This window comes from Protopterus annectens, chromosome 6.part1, assembly GCF_019279795.1.
Source record: "Protopterus annectens isolate FY-2018-M chromosome 6.part1, PAN1.0, whole genome shotgun sequence".
Taxonomy (NCBI): Eukaryota; Metazoa; Chordata; order Ceratodontiformes; family Protopteridae; genus Protopterus; species Protopterus annectens.
In genome coordinates this window covers 329,712,379-329,733,256 of record NC_056738.1, presented here as the reverse complement: position 1 = coordinate 329,733,256, position 20,878 = coordinate 329,712,379, and the positions used below count along the sequence as shown (strand labels likewise).

At 43.2% G+C, this 20,878-nt stretch overlaps 1 protein-coding gene across 1 annotated transcript in view; it reads right to left on the bottom strand.

The window, feature by feature from the left end:
• The window catches only part of NXF1 (nuclear RNA export factor 1), a 1,877,750-nt gene that overhangs the window by 716,274 nt on the left and 1,140,598 nt on the right, over positions 1 to 20,878 (bottom strand). The window contains exon 10 of the mRNA XM_044075370.1: positions 17,339 to 17,407. Within this exon, the coding sequence (XP_043931305.1) occupies positions 17,339 to 17,407 (69 nt within the window). The remainder of the gene's footprint in view (positions 1 to 17,338; positions 17,408 to 20,878) is intronic.

Genomic DNA, 20,878 nt, shown 5'->3' with positions numbered 1-20,878 from the left:
TGGGGCATCTCAAGGCCTAGGATCTCTACATCCATGAGGATATGGAGTAGATATATATATATATATATATATATATATATATATATATGTGTAAAAAAAAATCCGCAGATTCCCTGAGAGGCAAAGCAGGATCCGACAAATGTCCTACCGACTTGCCCCTGTGGACCCGAATGGAGGGTGTCTGCTCCTAGACTTCTCCAGCTCCAATGGAGCAGAGGATGTCTAAGCCATGGTCAGACCTGTGGTAGGTCTCGAATCAGACGGTTCCACTAAGACCAGCTCTTGACCTTCCGACTACGAAGCCAGGGGTTGGATCGGAGGAGGAATCGGAAAAGATGTTGTAGGATCTGAAGCCCTCAGGGTTGGATCGAACAGTAACTTGGCCAGTCCTGGTGTCCTTAAGAGCTGCTGTGTCACCCAATCCACATCATTATCTGACATACTCCTAGAAGACAGAGTCAAGGTGGTGGGGCATTTTGACCTTTGAAATACTGGAGATTTAAGAATAGGAGAGATAGGTTCCAAGGTCGGAGACCAGTTCCTTAACTCAAACTTAACTGGCACCGAGATAGGTGCTGGGGTTGAAGAAGTTTTGTCAGATCTGGTAAGCTTTGGATCCAAGGAGGACAATTTCTGAATTTTTTGTCTCTGCTCCAATAATGTGGAAAAGGAAGATCGCTTTCCACACTGATCAGACTTGTCAGACTTAGAAGAGGGGAACTTGTCAGATTTGGATGAACCCAGACCTTCTTCCAGTGCCTCTGAGAAGGGTTTTTTTAAAAGTCCTTTCAGGATTAATTTCTTTTTCTCCTCCAGGAGCACTCTGTGATTGAAAGAGTGACATATACAGCACGACTCTTGGAGATGGGAGACCCCACGGCAATAAACACAAAGTGTGCATTTATCAGTCAGAGGCATTTTCTTTCCACATTTGTCACATTTAGGGTTGCCACCTCTTCAAATGGCCAAAGTGGGACATTTTCGGGACAAAAATCAGATTTTACAGGTCGACATACCCACGGTCAGTACAAAGGATAGAACTTAACTTTTTTGCCTAAATAAAAGCTTATTCTTGTACCATTTTAGCTGCTTATTCTGTTTCTTATAACATTTAGGTATTTTAGTTACAGAACAACTGTTTTATGCAACTATTACATAAAATATAGGACATAATTATGTCCTACAATCTCAGGACATTTGCCATTTTTAATATTTTTTTGTCAGGACAAAACTGCCCAAAGAGGGACTGTACCTCCCAAAGTGGGACAGGTGGTAACCCTAGTCATATTTTTCAAATCCCATTGGCTTCAAGTCCTTGCTAGACATTTTGAGGAACTACACAACAGTAAAATGAGAAGAGAAAAACAGAACAGAAACTTATTTTTTTTAAGATATATAACTAAGCTAAACCTAGGGTTGCCAACCTTTCGTTCTGGCTAAAACCGGAGTAAAGCCACACCCCTCGCATCACCAGGAACCCCATCGATCCCACTCCCTCTCCTGCCCATATTCCACCCTCTTTGTGACATCATGATTGCATCACCTTGCGGGGAACGCCCTCTTTTTCCATCCCCGCTGCCTGTTTTCAGCCGAGTTATGCTTTTCTGTAAAAAAAAGCAGAGTAAATCAGCCGATTGACAAACTCTGACAGTCTGTTTCCTTTTTTGAAACAGAATACCAGAGTTTGTACAGTGTTCTCCAGACTACAGGAGAATCAGTCTGACTTCCGGATAGTCCGGAAAAAAAATAAAGGGGTGGCAACCCTAGCTACCCCTTCTAACTTAAAATGGGTGAAACTATGGAGAAAAAGGGGAAACACAAGGGAAGGGGAAGTGACAAAGCCCTCTTAGTTAATCGGGCTTTGACCAGAACAAACAAAACAAAAAACCCTCCCAGTTAAATGGGTTGGGTTATCGTCCTCTAACTTAAACAAACTGTAACAAAACTATGGTAGAAACACTAACAGGAAATTAGAAGAAAAAAAGCTACTTAATCTAGTGCTCAATAAAGCCAGGAGAGGAAACGACAAGGCCTAAAGAAAAACAATGGCCAATACAATAACAACAAAATAGCGGAAAACAATAACTAGCCACTTATTCACACTATTAAGGATAAATGTCAGTGGAAAAATTCAAACCTTGAAATAGAAAAACACAGATAAACAAAAAAAAATACTTGGAGCAAACAGATGAACACCTGATCTTTAGCAGCAAACAAGATCTGGAGCGGGTTCTAGTGCATGCTGGCATAGAGATTTAGCCATGAGTTGGCAGAGAGCCTCGAGCTTGGAAATAAAGTCAGAGATGGATCCGAGGACCGGATCCAAAACCAACCTAGTAAGAATGAAGGTGAGAAGACAACATTGCATCCTTTCTTTCTGGTAACCTCGAGCCTGTGGGTGTGGTTATCAGTTTAGAACTTTTTGCTCTTATTAGGACGGTTAAACTTCAATATTTGAAGGCTTATATAGTTGCATGTGTAATGTTAATAGGTTTTAGGGGAGTATTTTTGTTTTGGTTGGAGGGCTTCTAATAAAACAAAGTTTTGTAAGATGTGACGTAGGCTCAAAGGGATACGAGAAGAAAATTTAAAGACCAACCTGCCAAACAGTACATGCATGTAACAAAAGCTGGGACTAAACATTTAACAAAAAAGCAGTTATACATAAAAGGTGGAAATAACTATATAACAAAAGGCTGCTTTCTGTAATATCCAAGTTTGAATGGTCTCCCTGATAAATACAAGAGAGTAGGGAACAATATTAAGAAATAGAGTGCAAATAGCTAGCTACACGAGGACACCTAGAAAGAACTAAGCATTTGAATATGATAAAAAAAAGTGATGTACTCACCATAACGTCCCATCTGTATCATTGATTTTCATTTCTCCTCACACATGGGCTTGGATCCGATCCATCAGATCCAACTCGGCCGTTACAATTGCTCATGGCAATAAAAAAAGCTCTTGGGCACCTCCCCTTACCCATAATGCATCATCCCTGTTACCTCAGATCTTGCTGGCTAAGGCTATTCTAAGAGGAGTATATAGAGAAAATCACAATGTGACCATAGAGAGCCACTTTTGGAGTATGGAGAAATATAGCCAATCTACCAATATTGAAATTCCTGCTCTACTAGGAACAAGAACTGGGGGGCTTGGAGGGAGGCGATGTGACGAGAAATGAAAATCAACAATACAGACAGAATGTCTGTATTGTCCATAATTTCCTAATCCAACATTGCCAATTTTCATTTTGTCTTCACATACGGGACAGAGTCCCCCAGTTACCTTTATCTCAGGTGAACTCATGGAAGAATGTTCCTCAGAACCATTGAGCCAAAAGAGGTCCTTCCCCTGGAAACCAAATCCAATTTGTAATGAGTGATAAAGGTATGACGACTAACCCTTGTAGCTGCTGCACAAATATTGTCCACGGATGCTCTAGCCTGGAAAGCTGACGTAGTAGCCATGGACTGCCCTGGTTGAATGAGCCCATGCAGGTCTGGGAAGATCTACGCTTAGTCTGGAGTAGATGAAGGATATGCAAGCAGATAGCCATTGTGCTAGAGTAACTTTGGATGCTGGAAGGCCTTCCCTAGTGCCTGTGAAGAAAATTTCCCCTTCTAAAGTCTGTTCTCTGGAGATAAAAATGTAACTGCCTATTGACATCCAACAAATGCAGCACTTACTCCTCTGTTACTGAATTTTGAAAAGAAAATGTGTAAGTTAATGGTTTGGCTGATATTAGTGTTGGAAACTACTCTGGGTAAAAAGGAAGGGTTGGTACACAAGGTGACTCTGTCTTTATGGAAAATCAAGCATGGCGGTTGGGAAGATGAGGCCTAGATCTCTGAAATCCTTCTTGCTGATGTAATGACCATTAGGAAAGTACAGTTTTGTACCTACCATAAATGTAGATGTTCGAGTGCTCATACAGCTGCAGTCATAACAGATGGGTTATCCTGCCGTCAGGCGGGTCCTCGGTCGGCCGAATTCCAAAGTCTAGGTCCGGCGTCGGTTGTCGTAGCTTCTTCCCTGACGTCAGTGCGGCAGGGGTATAAGAGGCAGCTGACGCCATTTTCTTCATTTTTTCTTGCCCCAGATGTCAGGTGCCCCCAGAAGGCAGGCAAACAATGTTATGCAAAAATGCAATGTTGATAAATCAAAAACAGTAGCTGCAAGCAAATACACCATAAAAGAATACCCCAAAAAGGTTATATGAAAGGTGTTTGTCATAAGGCCTGTCCTAAGAGGGGATGGAGGGAGGGAAACCTGGACTGCAGCTGTATGAGCACTCGAACATCTACATTTATATTAGGTACAAAACTGTACTATGTTCATCATGCATACAGCTGCAGTCATAACAGATAGGTAGAATCCCAAAGCTAAGTAAGGGTGGTAGGCACTAAGTGGAACTAGGAGGGGCTAGGATGTCCTGCAGAACTGCTGTGGCAAAGCCCGCTCTAGATTTAAAGTATAGTGGGAGGTGATGGTGTTTGGAGAAAGTGTGCACTGAACTCCAGGTGGCTGCTTCCAAAATATCCTTGGTAGGGACCCCCCTGAGGAAGGCTGCAGTGGTAGCTGTGGCTCTGGTGGAGTGGGATCTGATGCATGCAGGCACAGTTTTTCCATGAAATGAGTAACAAAAGCGTATGCAGTGGGCTATCCATTTTGAAATTGTCTGTTTGGAAATGGCCTTTCCTTGAGCACCTGCAGCATAGGACACACAGAGTTACTCAGATTTCCTGAATGGCTTTGTCCCGTCCAAATAATAACAAAGTTGTCTGTGAATGTCCAAGGAATGTAGTAGTCTTTCCCCTTTGTTTTGTGGATTAGGATAAAAGGTAGTTAAGTGGATAGTCTGATTCAAAGCTACACTGGATACTACCTTTGGCAGAAAGGTAGGGTTGGTTCGTAAGGAAACTCTGTCCTGATGGAAAATGATGAATGGTTGCACAGCCATGAGGGCCTGTAGCTCCGAAACCCTGCGAGCTGAGGTGATAGCCAGAAGAAAGGCAGTTTTCCATGACAAGTACTGTAACTCTGATGAAGAATCTGGCTCGAAGGGAGGAAGGGTCAGCTTTTCCAATACGAAGTTGAGGTCCCAAGCAGGGACTGGTAGTTTCCTTGGGGGTTTTATATTCTTTGCCCCTCTGAGGAACTGCCTTAAAAGAGGATGAGAGAATAAAGGAGGATATGTGTTGTATTGTGCAGAAATGGCTGAAGCGTGGATCTTGATGGAGAAGGAAAGTCCATTGTTTAACATCTCAGCTAGGTACTGCAAAATTTGAGGTATATTTATTACCCAAGGATTCTGTCCCTTCTTTTGATTCCAGGCACAAAATCATTTCCATTTGGCGGAGTAGGCCTTTCTAGTAGAAGGTCTTCTGGCCTCCAAGATGACATCCTGCACCTCCTTGGAGAGGAGAAACTGTTGGGAAATCAAGGAATTCTCCATGCAGCTAGATTTAGAGTTTTGAGATGGCTGTGAAGAGCTTTGTAGTTGTGCTGGGACAACAGAAGAGGGACTAGAGGTAGGATCCATGGTGGGGAATGCGTCAGGCTCTTCAGGAGCGGATACCAGTGTTGCCTTGGCCAGTCGTCTGGAGCAATGAGAATCATTTTCGGCCTCTCTGCTCTGGCTTTTAATAGAACTTTGGGCAGCAGAGGAAGAGGCGGGAAGGCATAGACTGTCAATGTTGTCCAATTGAAGGAAAGTGCGTCCACTTTCCAGGCCTGTGGATGATAGGTCCTTGAACAAAATTTTTTCAACTGGCAATTCCTGTGGGTAGCAAAGAGATCTAGGTCTGGCTGACCCCATGCCAGAGTTATCTTTGTGAAAATTTGAGGATGCAACTTCCATTCGTGTGGATCTGTCATATTTCTGCTTAGCTTGTCTGCCAGTGTGTTTTCCTTCCCTGGCAGGAATTGTGCCTGTAATTGAATTTTCAATTCCAGTGCTGTGTTCCAAAGGGTCATGGCTTGCCTGCACAGGGGGTATGAATGAGTTCCCCCCTGTTTGTTTATGTACCACATCACTGTGGTGTTGTCTGTCCTTATCAATAGCTGGCCTGGATGCAGTAGGTCTTTGAAGGTCATAATAGCCTTTTGCATGGCTAGCATTTCCTTTTGGTTGATGTGAAGGAGCTTCTCTTTTCGTGTCCATTTTCCCTGAATGCACTGATCTGTCATGTGTGCTCCACAGGCGTAGTCTGAGGCGTCTGTTGTGATGATTTGAGTTGCTTGAGGTACACAGAAAGGAAGACCTGTGTTTCTTTGGCAAGCTTGAGCCCACCACATAAATTCCTTTTGAAGGCATGGAATGAGTGGTATAATTGCTTCCAAGCTGTGGCTGTGTTGAGACCATACGTTTTTTAGGTACCATTGAAGTTTCCTCATATGCAGCTTTGCACATGGGATTAGTAGGATGCAAGATGTCATGAATCCCAGAGCCTGCAGGACTTTCCTTGCAGTTAGCCTGGTATAATTTGACATTTTTCTGAAGTATTGAGACAGTTGCCCTTGCTGGTCTGGCGTGAGGTAGGCCATCTGGGTGGTTGTATCCAAGCTGGCACCCAGGAAAATTATTTGTGGAGAGGGTATTAGTTTTGATTTCTTTTTGTTGACTGTGTATCCCAGGAAGTTCAACAGTTTTATTACAAACGCCAGGTGCTGCAGTAGTATGTCCTTGCTGTCCGCTTGGATCAGGCAGTCGTCCAGATATGGGTAGATTTGTATCCCTTGTAGTCTGCAGAAGGCGATTACTGATGCCAGGCATTTCGTAAACACTCTGGGCGCAGTAGATAAGTCAAAGGGCAATGCAGAGAATTGATAATGGGTTGAACCTGCAAGAAATCTGAGGTATCTTCTGCAATCTTGTCTGATAGGGACATGCAGGTATGCCTCCTTGAGGTCCAATGTTACCAGCCAAGACTCCTTGCCCAGCATGGGAAGAAGCTGCTGTAATGTGAGCATCTTGAATTTTGGCACCTGAAGATGTGTTTAGTATGGATAGGTCTAAGATAGGTCTCCAATCTTTGTCTTTCCTTGGTACCAGGAATAGTCTGGAATAAAACCCTTGACCTTGTTCTTTTGCAGGTACCTCTTGAATTGCTTTCATGTCCATGAGAGCTGAAATTTGTTTTTGTGCCTCTGCCCTTTGATTTTGTGGCAGGTTTGGCATGCATCTCATTTTTGGAAGGGTGTGAAAGTGGAACCTGTAGCCTCTGTCTATAATGTCCAGAATCCATTTGTCTTTTGTAACAATATGCCAATTTTTTGAGAATGTCAGTTTTCCACCCAAAGGTGCTGCCATTAAAGCTTTGCTTGGCAGGTGTAGGGGGAAGTCATTGTGTCGGTTTTCTAAAAGACTGATCTATCTTCTCCACCTCTTGGGGTTGGTGCTTGCCACTGTCTGGCTCTGAAAGATCCTTGAGGTTGTCCTCTACCCCTTGGATGCCTGTATCTGCCCCTTTGAGGTCTGTCCGTGGCTGGAAAGGACCAATTTTTTGAAGGCCAGTTTCTGCTGAAACGTGGAGGCTGTACCTACAGGAAATCTTTCACTGTTTGCATTGATTTTGCTTTTTCCTCCATTTTCTTTAGTACCTCCTCTGCTTTAACACCAAACAATACATCTTTTTGAAGAGGTGCATCTAATAATTTAGCTTTGACATGATCTGGTAAGGTTTGCTCTTTGAGCCAAGCATGCCTACGTATAACAGACCCCGTAACAGCAGCCCTACATGAGGCCTCTAAAGCATCAAAACCACACTGCAAGGTATGTTTACCCACTTGCTCTACACCATGCAACAAATCCTGCAACTCTTTTAAATCTGGTTGTTCTGGTTGCGTCATCTTGCTTTTCAGCTGAGATATCAAAAACTGTTGATACTTTAACATATGGAACTGACAATTTAATGCCCTCATGGTTAAAGTGGCCGAGGTGTACACCTTTTCCCCCCACCTTTCTAAATATCTGGAATCTCTCTCTGAAGGTAATGGATTTTTAGCAGTAGAGGCCTTAATTCCCTTGGGACCCTGTGAAATAGTTTCTGGGTCAGCAGTATGGCTTTTATATAGGAACTGGTGAGAATCAGGAACCCGGTCATACCTGTCTGGTTTAACAGGAGCTGGAGGCAAGGAATCAGGATTAAGGCTGGCTTCTGTGTACACATCATCCAATATATCTAAAACAGGAGGGATAGCCAGAGGTCTATGCTGGGGGAGCAGAAGAAATTCCCTGAGCCTTTTCTTTTAATCTGAGTAATCTTGGCCTTCCCAGTTAAAGTGTTCCCTCAATGTATGCAGGGTTTCCCCAAAAGAGAAGTCCTCGGGGGGGGGGGGGGGGCTAAGGGAATAGACTCCTCTGAATCAGAGTCTTCAAATGGAGAATAGGCACAATCCTGGTCCTCAGATAGTTTTGAGGTAATAGAAGCTTGATCTGAGGAAGGGTAGTCTTCCTCTAATCTGGGTCTTTTGTCAGAGGGGGGTTGAGTACCCCTGATAAGAGTAATCAAATCCTCAGCCATTTTAAGCATCTGTTTTTTAGGCATGGTGCCTTGAGAGGGTGTCTGAGGAACCTGTTTTTTTGGTTTTCATGGCGGTTTTAGATTTAGTGAAGGCTTTAATAGAGAAGGTGGAAGGCCTGAAGACCCCTTGAGAAATGGCAGGCCTGTCTAAATTCTGAGTTTCCCCGCCAGGAGTGGCGTCGGTATCTGTAGTAGGAATGGGGGCCGAGGAGCCTGCGACCTCGGGTACTGAAGACACCGGTAATGCATTGTCATCGGTACTCAGGGGCTGCGTAGGCGCCTCGCTGAGTACCGGAGAACCGGTAGTCGGCCTTAGCGTGGTATCAGTAGGTGGTGCGGACCTCGTATGTCGGTCCTTATCTTTGCGTTTTTTGCTCAAAACTGGAGTCTGAGTATCCAACGACATAATATAATTAAATTTTTTGCCAAAAAAGTGAAGGGTGAACTCCGCCCGATGCTTAATAGAGCGTTTGTTGAATCTAGCACAAAAACGGCAGGACGAGACGTCGAGGTCTGGGCCTAGGCAAGGTATACAGTAAGAGTGGAAATCCTTATGCGGTATTTGCTTCCCACATGAAATGCAATTATTAACTTTGTCTGACATCGGTCTGAGGCAAGAAAAGTTTCCCCAACGGGGTACTTAGCTTTCAAGAAGACTTCGGCTGAAATACTTTCGTAAATCTCAGGAGCTGGCCGTCCGGCACTTGCGAACTGCTTCTGCTTCGGGCACCGCGCAGCAAGAAAAACTGGGGAAAATGGTGTCGGCTGCCTCTTTTATACCCCTGCCGCACTGACGTCGGGGAAGAAGCGACGACAACCGACGCCGGACCTAGACTTTGGAATTCGGCCGACGGAGGACCCGCCTGACGGCAGGATAACCCATCTGTTATGACTGCAGCTGTATGCACGATGAACATGATTGTTTTCCAAGTCAAAAATTTAATACCACAAGTTGCTGCAGGTTCAAATGGAGGCTGCATGATAAAATGGAGCACTAAATTTAGGTCCCATGAAGGGGAGGGGTCCTTATGAGGTCTTAGCAAAAGGATCCCTTTCAAGAAGGTTTTGTAAAGTTTGAGGAAGATCAGTGATAAGTTACCTTTCCCAGTGTGAAAAATCAGACATTGCTGCTAACTGCACTAACTGTAGAAGCAGCTGCTCCTGTTATCAAACAGGTGAATCAAAAATTCAAGAATGGAGTGGGTTGGTACATTGAAAGGGTCTACGTCATGCTGTTGAGCCCAGATTAGAAATCTTTTCCCTCTGCTCCTACAAAGTTTTTTGGGTGGAAGGCTTATGGGAAGATAGTAAAATGTGACTGACTGGGGAGGAGAGCATAGGCTGTCTGGCTGTAAATGGAATTGGAGAAACCAAGCAGTCAGCTTGAGGTACAAAGACTGGGATGAATCATTCCTGTTGGATGTGACAGTAGGTCTGGAGTGGGATCCAGAGTTCAAGGCTTTTTCTGTAAATGGGGCCAAAGGAAGGAAAATTTGTTTAGAGCAAAATGGGGCAATGAGGATCACTGTTTTCAACCTGTTCACTTTCTGAAGAAATTTGGGGATCAAGGGAGTTGGGGTAAAGGCATACAGTAGACTAGGAGGCCAATCGTGTATCACAGCATCCTTCTGTGGCTCTCCCATAGGGGGAAATGGGGCAAAGTAGCTGATGCACTTCTTGTTGAGGGAGAAGCGAAGAGGTTGCAGCATGGCTGGCCCCATCCACAGAAAATTTCTTCCGCCACTTACTGGTTGATGTACCACTTGTGAGGCGAGAAAGGATCTGCTCAGCCTGTCTGCTATCACTCTACTATCCTAGAATGTGCGTTGCTACAAGAAAGTGGTTTGAAGAGATCACCCACTGCCACACTCGGAGTGCCTCTCGACACAGGAGTATGATCTGGTTCCTCCCTGTTCATGTACCAGACCACAGACATGTCTAATTGAAGTGCCACTGCTCCCAGATGAAGAGCATCCTGGAAGGCCTGCAATGCTAAAAGCCCTGCTCACATCTCCAGGACATTTATGTGCAAATTGGCCTCGTTGGCAGACCAGGTGCAGTGGACTGTCTTCCCTAGACAATGACACCCCCCACCCTATCTGGGAAGAATCCATTGCCACCGTTGCCTGTAGTTGTGGGGTGAGTGTCAGCCTGTCAGTTGAGGGGAATTAATCCACCAGGAGTGATCCTTTTTGCAGGTGTCCGTAATAAGAATCTGGTAGGACATAGGTTGGTGAAGAATTGACCGCTGTGTCGCTAGTAGCCACTTAGTATTTGCATGTGAAACCTCGCTAGCAGATCCAAGATGGCAGCTGCCGCCACTGATTCCAGAACCTGCAAGACATATCAAGTGGCTAACATCCTGTTGTGAAGCAGCATGCAAGCTTGGTGTCCGATTGTCTGTACTCTGGAGGATTGAAGTTTTGCGATCATCTGAGTAGTATCTAGGACTGTTCCTATAAATTCTAGTGTTTGAAACGGCGCCGAGATTTTTCTTAATTTATGGTTATGCCTAGCTTTGTAAAGGTGGAGATAAGAGTCCCTTGCTTGTACAAGTAGATAACTTGTTCGGGCGGAAATGAGTCAGTCTAAATATGGAAACATGCGGAATATTTGTCTCAAGTGAGCCACTACCTCTGCAAACATTTGGTGAACACTCTGGGGGCGGTAGTGAGACCAAAGGGCAGTGCTCTGAACTGATGAGTGCCTCCTAGCTGGAAGCTTAAGTGTCTTCTGTATCATCTGTCCATTTTTATATGGCAGTATGCATCCTGAAGGTCTATTTAGCACATCCAGTCTCCCTGTTCCAAAAAGTATGGACTGTATTGTGACCATTCAGAGCTTCTAGTGAACTAACTTATTTAGTTCCAAAGAAAACAGAGGACTGGAGAACAATACTAGATCTCAGCAAACTAAAGAACCATGAGTAAATTCCAAATCCTCTCTGGTCTGGGAGGACCTTTTGGATGAATCTGGTCTAGCAGAGTTTGTATCTGCATGACTGCATGATCCCTTTGACTGGGTGGAACATCTGGGATTTTTTTGTTTGGGGGAAGTGGGTGGAGAAAAGGGATTAGGTAACCTCTGCATATTATCCTCTGCACCCATACATCAGCGGTTATATTTGGCCAGGCTCCCCATTGCAGGGAACGTCTACCCCCTACTGCCTCCAGAAACAGGCAATTGGGCCTCCTTTCAGAAGCACTGGAAGGGTTTCCCAAAGAAAGGTTCTCTGGACCTTTGGTTCTGTGGGCTGCCTCTGCAGTTAAGGCGGCATCTTCCACAACTGTTCCCCTGTCTGCCTCTGGGGGAACTCTCCACGTGTATCATAGTAAGACTTTTGTGGTTTCTCGAACCACATTCTGCCGCCACTACTTCTGACTCTTTGTGTATGCTCTCAGAAGGGTGGAAAAACATATGATCATGGTACAACGGGTCTTAGTCTCCTTTTCACACCTGGACAGCATATCTTTGACCTTGGGACCAAAAAGGGATGCGCTGTCAAAGGGAGTGTTGATGAACAAAGACTTAAAAGGCTTCGCAAAAGTCGCAAACGTGCATCCAGGCATGCCTCCTCATAGATATGCCTGAACCTGTCGCTCTGCTCGATCCATCAGCTGCATACAAGATGAGCCTCATGGAAGAGTTAGCTATAGAACATAGGGTTGCCTGCTGGGAGTAACCTTTTCTCAGACCCCTTCAGCTACAGCTCCCTCAAGGACATCTGTGAGCTCCTTGATCAGATCCCTCTGTAATGTAGTAAAGTGGGAAAGGTAATTCAGGGACCACATGGCAAAGATCATTAGAGAGAACACTTGCTTCCTGCATCTATCCATCATTCTGGAATCCTTATTAGGAGGATAGATAGTGGAACATTCCTCAAAGAATTCCCTCTTGGTAGCTGCTGCCACGACCATGGCATCTACTGCAACCCCTTTAGTCAAACTTTTCTTCTAATGCAGCAATTATTTTGTTTGGTCTCCTGGGAGTTAGTTCAATGCAGTCTGAGCTCTCTCATGCCCACCGAGAGATCAAATCTATGAGCTCGACAGGCAGAGTCACCCAGGAGGTAGACAGTCGGGATTCTAAAGGCTGCCAGTTACACAAACTCATCAGGTGAAGGATTACTGGTCTGCCAACCACCTGTTTCAACAGATCCAAGTTGTCCCCAAAGAGAGCATCCTCAGGAGGTGACCATGAGGATCCTTCCCCCGCAGAGGTCAGTGTATTCAGCGGCCGACTTCAGTGGAGTCCAAATGTTTCCTCTTACAAGCCCTCTTCCAAGGGACCTCCTCAGTGGGATACTCTGGGGATGTATCAGAAGAGGCGGGGGTACCCTTACAGGTTATCCTGGGACTTCAGACCCACTGTCACTGGGAATGTAATGGCCAGAATGGGTGTGCAAGGGGTACACATGGAAAGACTGTGGATCGGAGGATGGAAGTGTCTTTTTAGCTGCAAAGGCAGCTATGGCCCTCTCCAGAGCCCCAAAGGCCGACTGCTCTTGAGCAGAGAAGGACCCCACCTCAGACAGGCCATGCCTGTGGATTGGAGACCTCTTAAGCTCCAAAATGGGCTCCCCTGGGGTTGAAGCCGAAGCTAAGCTCACCTGAGTGGAAGCCCAGAGGTGCATTGATTGCTCAGGTGGTCCCGGAGTCAAATGCACCCATGGCCTGTAAGGCTTGCAACTGCTCCGAGAGCTACCGGCTCCGAAAATGCAGGAGCTCCAAGCACAGGCCCAATCCGAAGAAAAAAAATTTCTGTTCCAAGCTGGAAGACACTGGGTGTGTCGGATCCAATGGCTCTGAAACTTGCCCTGAAGTCAGAGGAAGAACCAAATGGGGAAAGGACAGTTTAGATGAATCCTGGACCTTATAAGTAGGAGATGAAAGGGACTTAGTAATGTCTTGTGGCCACAATACCTTCTGGCCCATCCATTAAATGTTTTCTTAAGTAAAGGCTTCTGGCAGAGCAGGAAGAGGAAGTGGACAGAGATTTGGGTCTACTCAGAAACGGGGGCGTTACTCTAGATGGAACTGGGTCACTAGAGGGAGAGCATCTAGTCCTTCGCAGAGACACAATCTGCTTGAAAGGTTTGGTGGCCTGATCAGAGTGCAATGTCTCAGACCTATCCTTGTCAAACAGACTCACAGCCACAGAAGCTGGATCTGAGATAGATATGCTCGGGGCACACGGATCCGACAGAGTTGTTTGCTCAGAAGTCTTGGTCATTTTAGTCTTTGACTCTGAAGGAATCTTTGAGCCAAGAAAGGTCAGAACTCTTAGAGGAAGAAGCGGTGCTCAACTGAGCCACCTATATTTTGGAGAAGACTTGGGGTCAATGTTAGAAATGGCCTTTACAAAAGACGATGGCAACATACCCCTCAAAATCAGTTTGTTCTTCCTTTCAACCAGGATCCTGTGGTTGAAAGACTGGCAAATTGAACAACCCTCCTGTAAATCGATGGGGGTCCAAACAGCAAAACTGTGCAAGTCACTAAAGGGGATTTTGTGACCGCACTTTGAATATTTCTTGAAGCCAGCCAGCTTTTCAGATTTCTCAGCCAAGGATAAAGAACGGCATGGAACACACACAAACGAAAGACAGAACTACACAAAAAAAAAAAAAAAAAAAAAAAAAAAAAAAGGCAAAAAGCTAATACGTATAAGCTAGAAGAGGTTTTTTTTGGGAAAAGGAATGAAAAAAATGGGAAAGCTACTAATGATAGTAGCAGAGCTACCCAAAGGGTATACAGGAGGGAAAGTAATCTAAAAAAATCGGTTACTGGAGAGGAAGAGTTTCAATAAGATAGGAGACAAAGTAGTGAAACTTGGACCAAAACAGTGTAATAGGAAGGAAGAGATGTACCAAAGAGAAAAAAAATCACTTATTTGCCCAAGAGCTACAGGAATGACCATGAAGTGGCAAACGAGAACTGAGGTAACAGAGGGATGCATTATGGGTAAGGGAAGGTGCCCAAGAGCTTTTTGGTTGCCATGAGTTTTTGTAACGGCACAGTCAGATCCAAACCCATATAAAAGGACGAAATGAAAACTGACAATAACAGATGAAAGATTTTCAGGATGGTTATTCAGAAAAATATCTAGGGAAGAGGAAAACAGGAGTACATTAACTGCAAGAGGCGCTCCAATAGTGACAGTAGAGGAAAAAAAAGACAATAGTGGAACTTTGGATCCTGGGAACTATCGTCTCATCAGTCTGATGAGCCTGATCTGTAAGGCCATGAAACGCATCATCATGGAACTTGTAAACAAAAACACTGGCAACCTTCAAACACTGGACCCCACCCAGTTTGGGTTCGCAAAGGGGCGATCGTGCCTCCTGAACCTAATCGACTTCTTAGAATCAGTCTCCAAAGCTGTGGACAAGGGTAAGGTGGTTCATACAGCCTACTTGGACCTCGCCAAAGCTTTCAACACTATCCTCCACTCTGGAATCATAGATAAACTTACTAAGCTGGGCATTAATCCCTACGTCACTCGATAGGTTGCAAACTGGCTTACTGACAGAACACACACTGTAAAAGTAGCAGACTCCAAATCCAGCTCCAGACAAGTGACAAGTGGTGTACCACAGGGTTCTGTCCTAGGACAACTCGTTTGGCATCTACTTCTCTAAAAGTAAAGGCCAACACTAAGGGACTTTGGCTTATAAAGTTCGCAGATAACTGCAAGCTGGGAGCCATTATTGAACCCCCAAATGATGTAGATGTACAACAAAACGGCCTTACCGAAACAGATGCCTGGTGCCAGAACCATGAGCTCAAGCTAAATGCCAAAAAATGTATAGTTGTCCCCTTTGGGAAAAACCACGTACCTGTGAACTAACACAGTGGTCTCACCTTTGATAACCACATAGCCACAACAGTTAGAAAATCCTTCTACGTGGCACACCTCATCACTAAGGGCATTCCATCCAGAAAAAAAGGAGGTCATTGTCCTTCTGTACTCATCCCTCATTAGACCCATTACAGAATACAATGTCCCGTCTGGCATGTACTTCCCAAGACATCTGCAACAACTAGAAAGGCCACAGAAATACCTCACAAATCCCCAGCTTTTGTCGCATATCGCCTACTCGGGGCGATCTCTGCCTAACATACAAGGCCATGTCAAACCCAGAGTTGTTGGACATGCTACACAAAGAAATCCCAATCCTCTGAGTCACATGCTCCAGGGATCTTAACCTTGCCATCACGATGAATAGAACATGCTGGGGAGATAGATTCCTGACCCAGAGACGCCCCATACTCTAATAGGCTACCCATACATGGCAGGCAGAGCAATGGCCTTCTTCAAGAGGAACCTTGACGACTGGATGGGAGATGGGAAATTCAACCCAGGGATCACATCAGTAGCCCTGCTAGACACGGGTCCAGGAAAGTAAATATTTGTGGGAAGCAAGAGCCAGGGAATCATGGCTAGGCTTGTATAGGCCCTAGGGCCTATAGCCTAGTAGCTACCTATGAAACTATAAAGTACTACTGACAAGGGAGGCAGATTACACTGGCATGCATTTATATTATACCCAAAACTGCTAAGGGAAAAAAAATCATCTTTCAGCACGGAATATTAACAGGTGGGGACTGGAATTTGGTTTGCAACAGTGAAGGTGTGTCTGCAGGGGCCCAGAAGGGAAAATGTAACAAAGGGGGGTAGATTTTTGAAGAAATTTATGAAAATGCTTGGTATGGAAGATGCAAGTTCAGTACTGGGAGTCTGGAGTGAATTTACATATTACTGGGCTAGGCTCAATAAAATTAATCTCTCTCAGGAACATGTGCATTTAACTGAAGGTTTTGAAACGCACCCCAAAACTATTTCAGATCACGTGCCAATAATACCCAAAATAAAAATGCAAATTAATGAAATAAAAGGGAGACAGTGGCACTTTCCCACCTACCTGTTGGAGAGGTGAATTTAACAAATGGGTTTTCAAAGCTACTCAGGAGCTATTAGAGAAAATGAAATTTTTTTTGCAAATATAGCTAGGGAGTGGGATAAAATTTAAGTGGTATTTAAAACTAGGGTGGAAATAAAGGAAAGGGAAATACGGTTAAGAAGTAAGACTTTAGAATGACTGACAAATGTTAAAAAGTATTGCAAAATTGGGAGAATCCCACAGAACAAAACGAGGAGCAATTACAGAATGCTAAACAAAGTAAGGCATTACCTCAATAATATACATTAGTTTAGAAAGACTGCTGTCAATCCACTGTTTTTGATAAAAAAGCAATTACTAGAATGGAAGTCAAAGTCTAATCCAACCTTACTAGAAGTGATGAAAATAGTAACAAATAAAACAACTGGAATTGGCATCTTTGGAAAAGGGAGGCAGAAAGCTACAAAGGAAAAAATGGGAATTGTGGGAATAGTATATGGAGAGGAGAAATGACGTTTAAAATTAAACAGGATTTGAGTGACCTATACAATGCTTAACCGACTGACTGGAAAGATGAGCGATGCATCATGTTTGCAACTTTGTCTCAATGGTGTCTGTGGTGCATAATATTTGCAACTAAAGTTCTGTCAATGTGATTTTTCATTAATATAAATATAAGTGCCAATGTTATATGTGATCATTTAATAAAGATGTTTTTGTTAAAATTACATTTGGTTTACTACCTTTCAAGAGTTGGGTTTCATGGGATTAAATCTCAAACTGGTGTACAATTTTCAAAGTTTTACAAGATCACATTTTTGGTGACTATAAGCACAGGAAATTATTCTGCACAACTTTCACTTTTTTGTGTGCATTACAAGTCTAAAAAGGAACTGTTTTTCATTACCTTACATGTAGGAAGTGTTGTCTCGGATGCAATCTCAAAACAAATAGGAGGTGGGAGTTCATGGCCATCCTACAGGAGGGAAAAGGGAAAAAAAGGGAAAGTTTTCAATAACGCTGAAACAGAACAGCCTTTTCCAATTACAGCATTTAAATCAAAGCATGTGTCAAACAAATCAAATTACAGAATTCAGTAGATCTCAATAAATCAGAAATACTTCATACTTAAGTTGCAGTGGATTATATCTATGCTATAAATACATAAACTTTAATATATATTACACTTACAGAAGGAAAACCATTTAATCAAATTAAACCCAAGTGAACAGAAACCACATACAGAACGGACTTGAGAAAAGTTCCACAAAAGCATGACAGAATTCCTGTGCAAGCCCACTTCCATAAGAACAGGTATTTGATGAAAAAAACAGTAATGCAGTCTGTTTCCTTATTCTTGTGAACTAGCTACAGGGAAACCACTGTAAACCAAAAAGGAACAAAACAGAAAATTCAAAGCGAACTGGACAACCAGGAAAAAGTAAAATTTTATTTGAGCACTTATGTCAATTTTTAACTATGACTTCTTCAGAATAAAAATCAAGTTACACTCAAAGTCTTATGTAACCAGTGCAATAAATCAATTAAAAAAACACTTGTAGAATGTACATCCACTTTTAAAGGTACAGGCTCCCTTAATATATTTTACTAGCAAGTCTTGTAAATTTTTACCATAGATGCTGTATCTCTTTATATATATATATTTTAAAAACCAAGAGTAAATAAAATCAATAACATTCTTGTCATGGTTGTAAGAGACATAAAATATTTAAATGCACAGTACAGAAAATGCTCTAGCTGAGAATCAAACAGGACAACGTCTTACTGTGAGGTAGCGTTGTTGCCTCACAGTAAGACATTGTCCTGTTTGATTCTCAGCTAGAGCGTCTTCTGTGTGGAGACGTGCGTGAATGGGCGTACCTTCGTTGAAGGTTGTGCGTCAGGGCTGGCAACTCGGCATGTAAAAATCTACTGCCAATCATTAGTGGACCGGAGTTCGCTGTGGTGACCCCTAACCGGGAAAAGCCGAAAGAGACAGCATTTAAATGCACAGTACAGGAGGCCTCAGAATACAGCCTATCAGGGGGAAATACACAACCCACAACAGTACAACCAAGGATGGGGGAGGGGCAGGGGGAGACGAGGGAACTGGCAATAAACTACAATATGTTGCCTGACAATGAAGAGGCAGTTGTTATTGTCACTGACCAAAATGATTTCAAAATTTACAACCTTAGTGTCACAGTTACCAAGGAATGGGCAAACCTCTTTGAAAGAGGTCTTAACTTTGTACCCTCCAAACATTTTAAGATAGAGAAACCCTTACTTAACATTATGATTTTCACCAGAAAAATGAATTTTAGTGCCACTTTGGGTGGAGAAGCAAACAGAAACACTACCATTACCTCTTGTAAAAAGGCTAGTGTAAGCAACCCTCCTTTACATCCTGCTATACAATTGTACCAAAAGATTTGTATGAATGACATTAGACAACTTTCTAAAAATTGGAATTCAAATCCATTACACAATTTAGCTAAAGAGGAAACCATACTCCTCGACAATATATCTAATAACAAAGCCATTCGAGTCATGAAACCAGACAAGGGAGGCGGTCTTGTGGTCATGGACCAGGACAGATACATAGAAAACATATTAGGACATTTATTTGGGAAAGGGTACCAGCAGATTTCCCGTAACGAACTTAACATCGCATACAGACATATGGACATGGTTCTTATGGATCTACTTTTGAATGACCAGATATCAGAGGTAGAATTTAACTATTGTGCACAAAACAAACCCAGGATCCCAACAATATTTGGGATACCTAAGATTCACAAGAACATCTTGCATCCACCTTTAAGACCTATTGTGGACGCAAAAGGGTCCAAGACTTTAACCATAGCCAAGTACATAAACCTCCAGTTAAAGAACTGTCTGGGATCATTTTCCCATATCATCAGAGACTCATGGGATTGTTTGAAAAAAATCAAACCGGAATACTTCAGCGATGACATTATTTTCACTACAATTGATGTCAAGGACTAATTTAATGTCATTCCCCAGAAAGAAGGCATGGAAATGTTTTATGACTTCTTATGTCAACAGACCACATTTTCACACACCAAAATACTTACCGTTAAGGACATTAATGGAACCTGTGTTGGAGAACAGTTTTTTGACTTCCGAAGGTCATTTATTCAAACAAACCACAAGGGTAGCTATGGGGGCAGCATGTGCACCAGTTTTCAGTGGGAATTGTGCCAAGTTTTTTCATCTTCAGGGATGTCCCACTGTATGTTTTACGGTCGTTACCTGGACGACATCCTCATTTTTTGGGATGGAGACCGTGAACAGTTGCAAGAATTTTTACTGTTCCTCAATTCGAGCACTACATTCCTCAAATTCTCTATGGAAGCGAATTCTAACTCCATTAGTTATTTAGACATCAGAATCAGCAAAGACTACATCACTAGCATATTCTTTTCTACCATCTATCGCAAACTTACATACTCAAACTCCCTTCTCCACTTTGAGAGTGGGCACCCTGTTCATCAAAAAAGATCCTTAGTTAAAGGCCAGGGGGTGAGACTAGCCCGCATTGTTAGTAGGATGGAAGATTTCCAGAAGGAAATGGATGTTTTATTGAGTATGCTTTTAAGAGGAGGATATCCGAAAGAATTTGTTACACCTTTGTTGGAAGAAGTTACTAAAAAAAAATTAGAGGGACATTTCTATCCCTTATTAGGAATTGATATTACTAGATTGTGTGCACCGTTGGAGAACAGTAACAACCCTACTGGTCGTTTTCACAATGTGCTCATCCTCACATATATTCCACAGTTCCCACTAATTCAGGACATTGTTTTCAAAAACTGGTTCATCCTTAACAGTGATGAAAGCATAGGTCAGAAGGTTGGTGAAGCCCCCGTAGTGGTTTACAGAAAGGACACCAGCATCAAGAATATTATTGAAAGAAATCCATCTAGTAGTACCACCTGTAGACTGGGAAAAATGACAAAATGTGGGCAGTGCACACAGTGTAAGCAGATACTAGAATGAGACAGGGTTTTACTCAAAGGTTATGGATGGGTTAGATTATTTCAGAAACACAATTGTGGCAGTAAAAAAGTCATTTATGCCAGCATTTGTCAGACTGGTTCGTGCTTCTATATTGGAAAAACCGAAAATGTTTAGAACTCGCATTTACCAACATGTTTATGATATAGACAAATGTACCATCACAAATGCATTAGCCAAACATATTAAACTTCACCCAGGTCACTTTCAAATTTATAGTTCTTGAACAGATCATAGACGAAAGGGGCAGCCTTATTGCCCATATGCTGGAGTATAAAGAACTATTATGGCAACTGAGGGTCAATGCCACCACTAGCCCAGGGCTTAATGATATGGTCTCACTTAGTTTTTTAAAATTAAAAGCAGACGTCTGCATTTAAATATTTAATGTCTCTTGCAATCATGA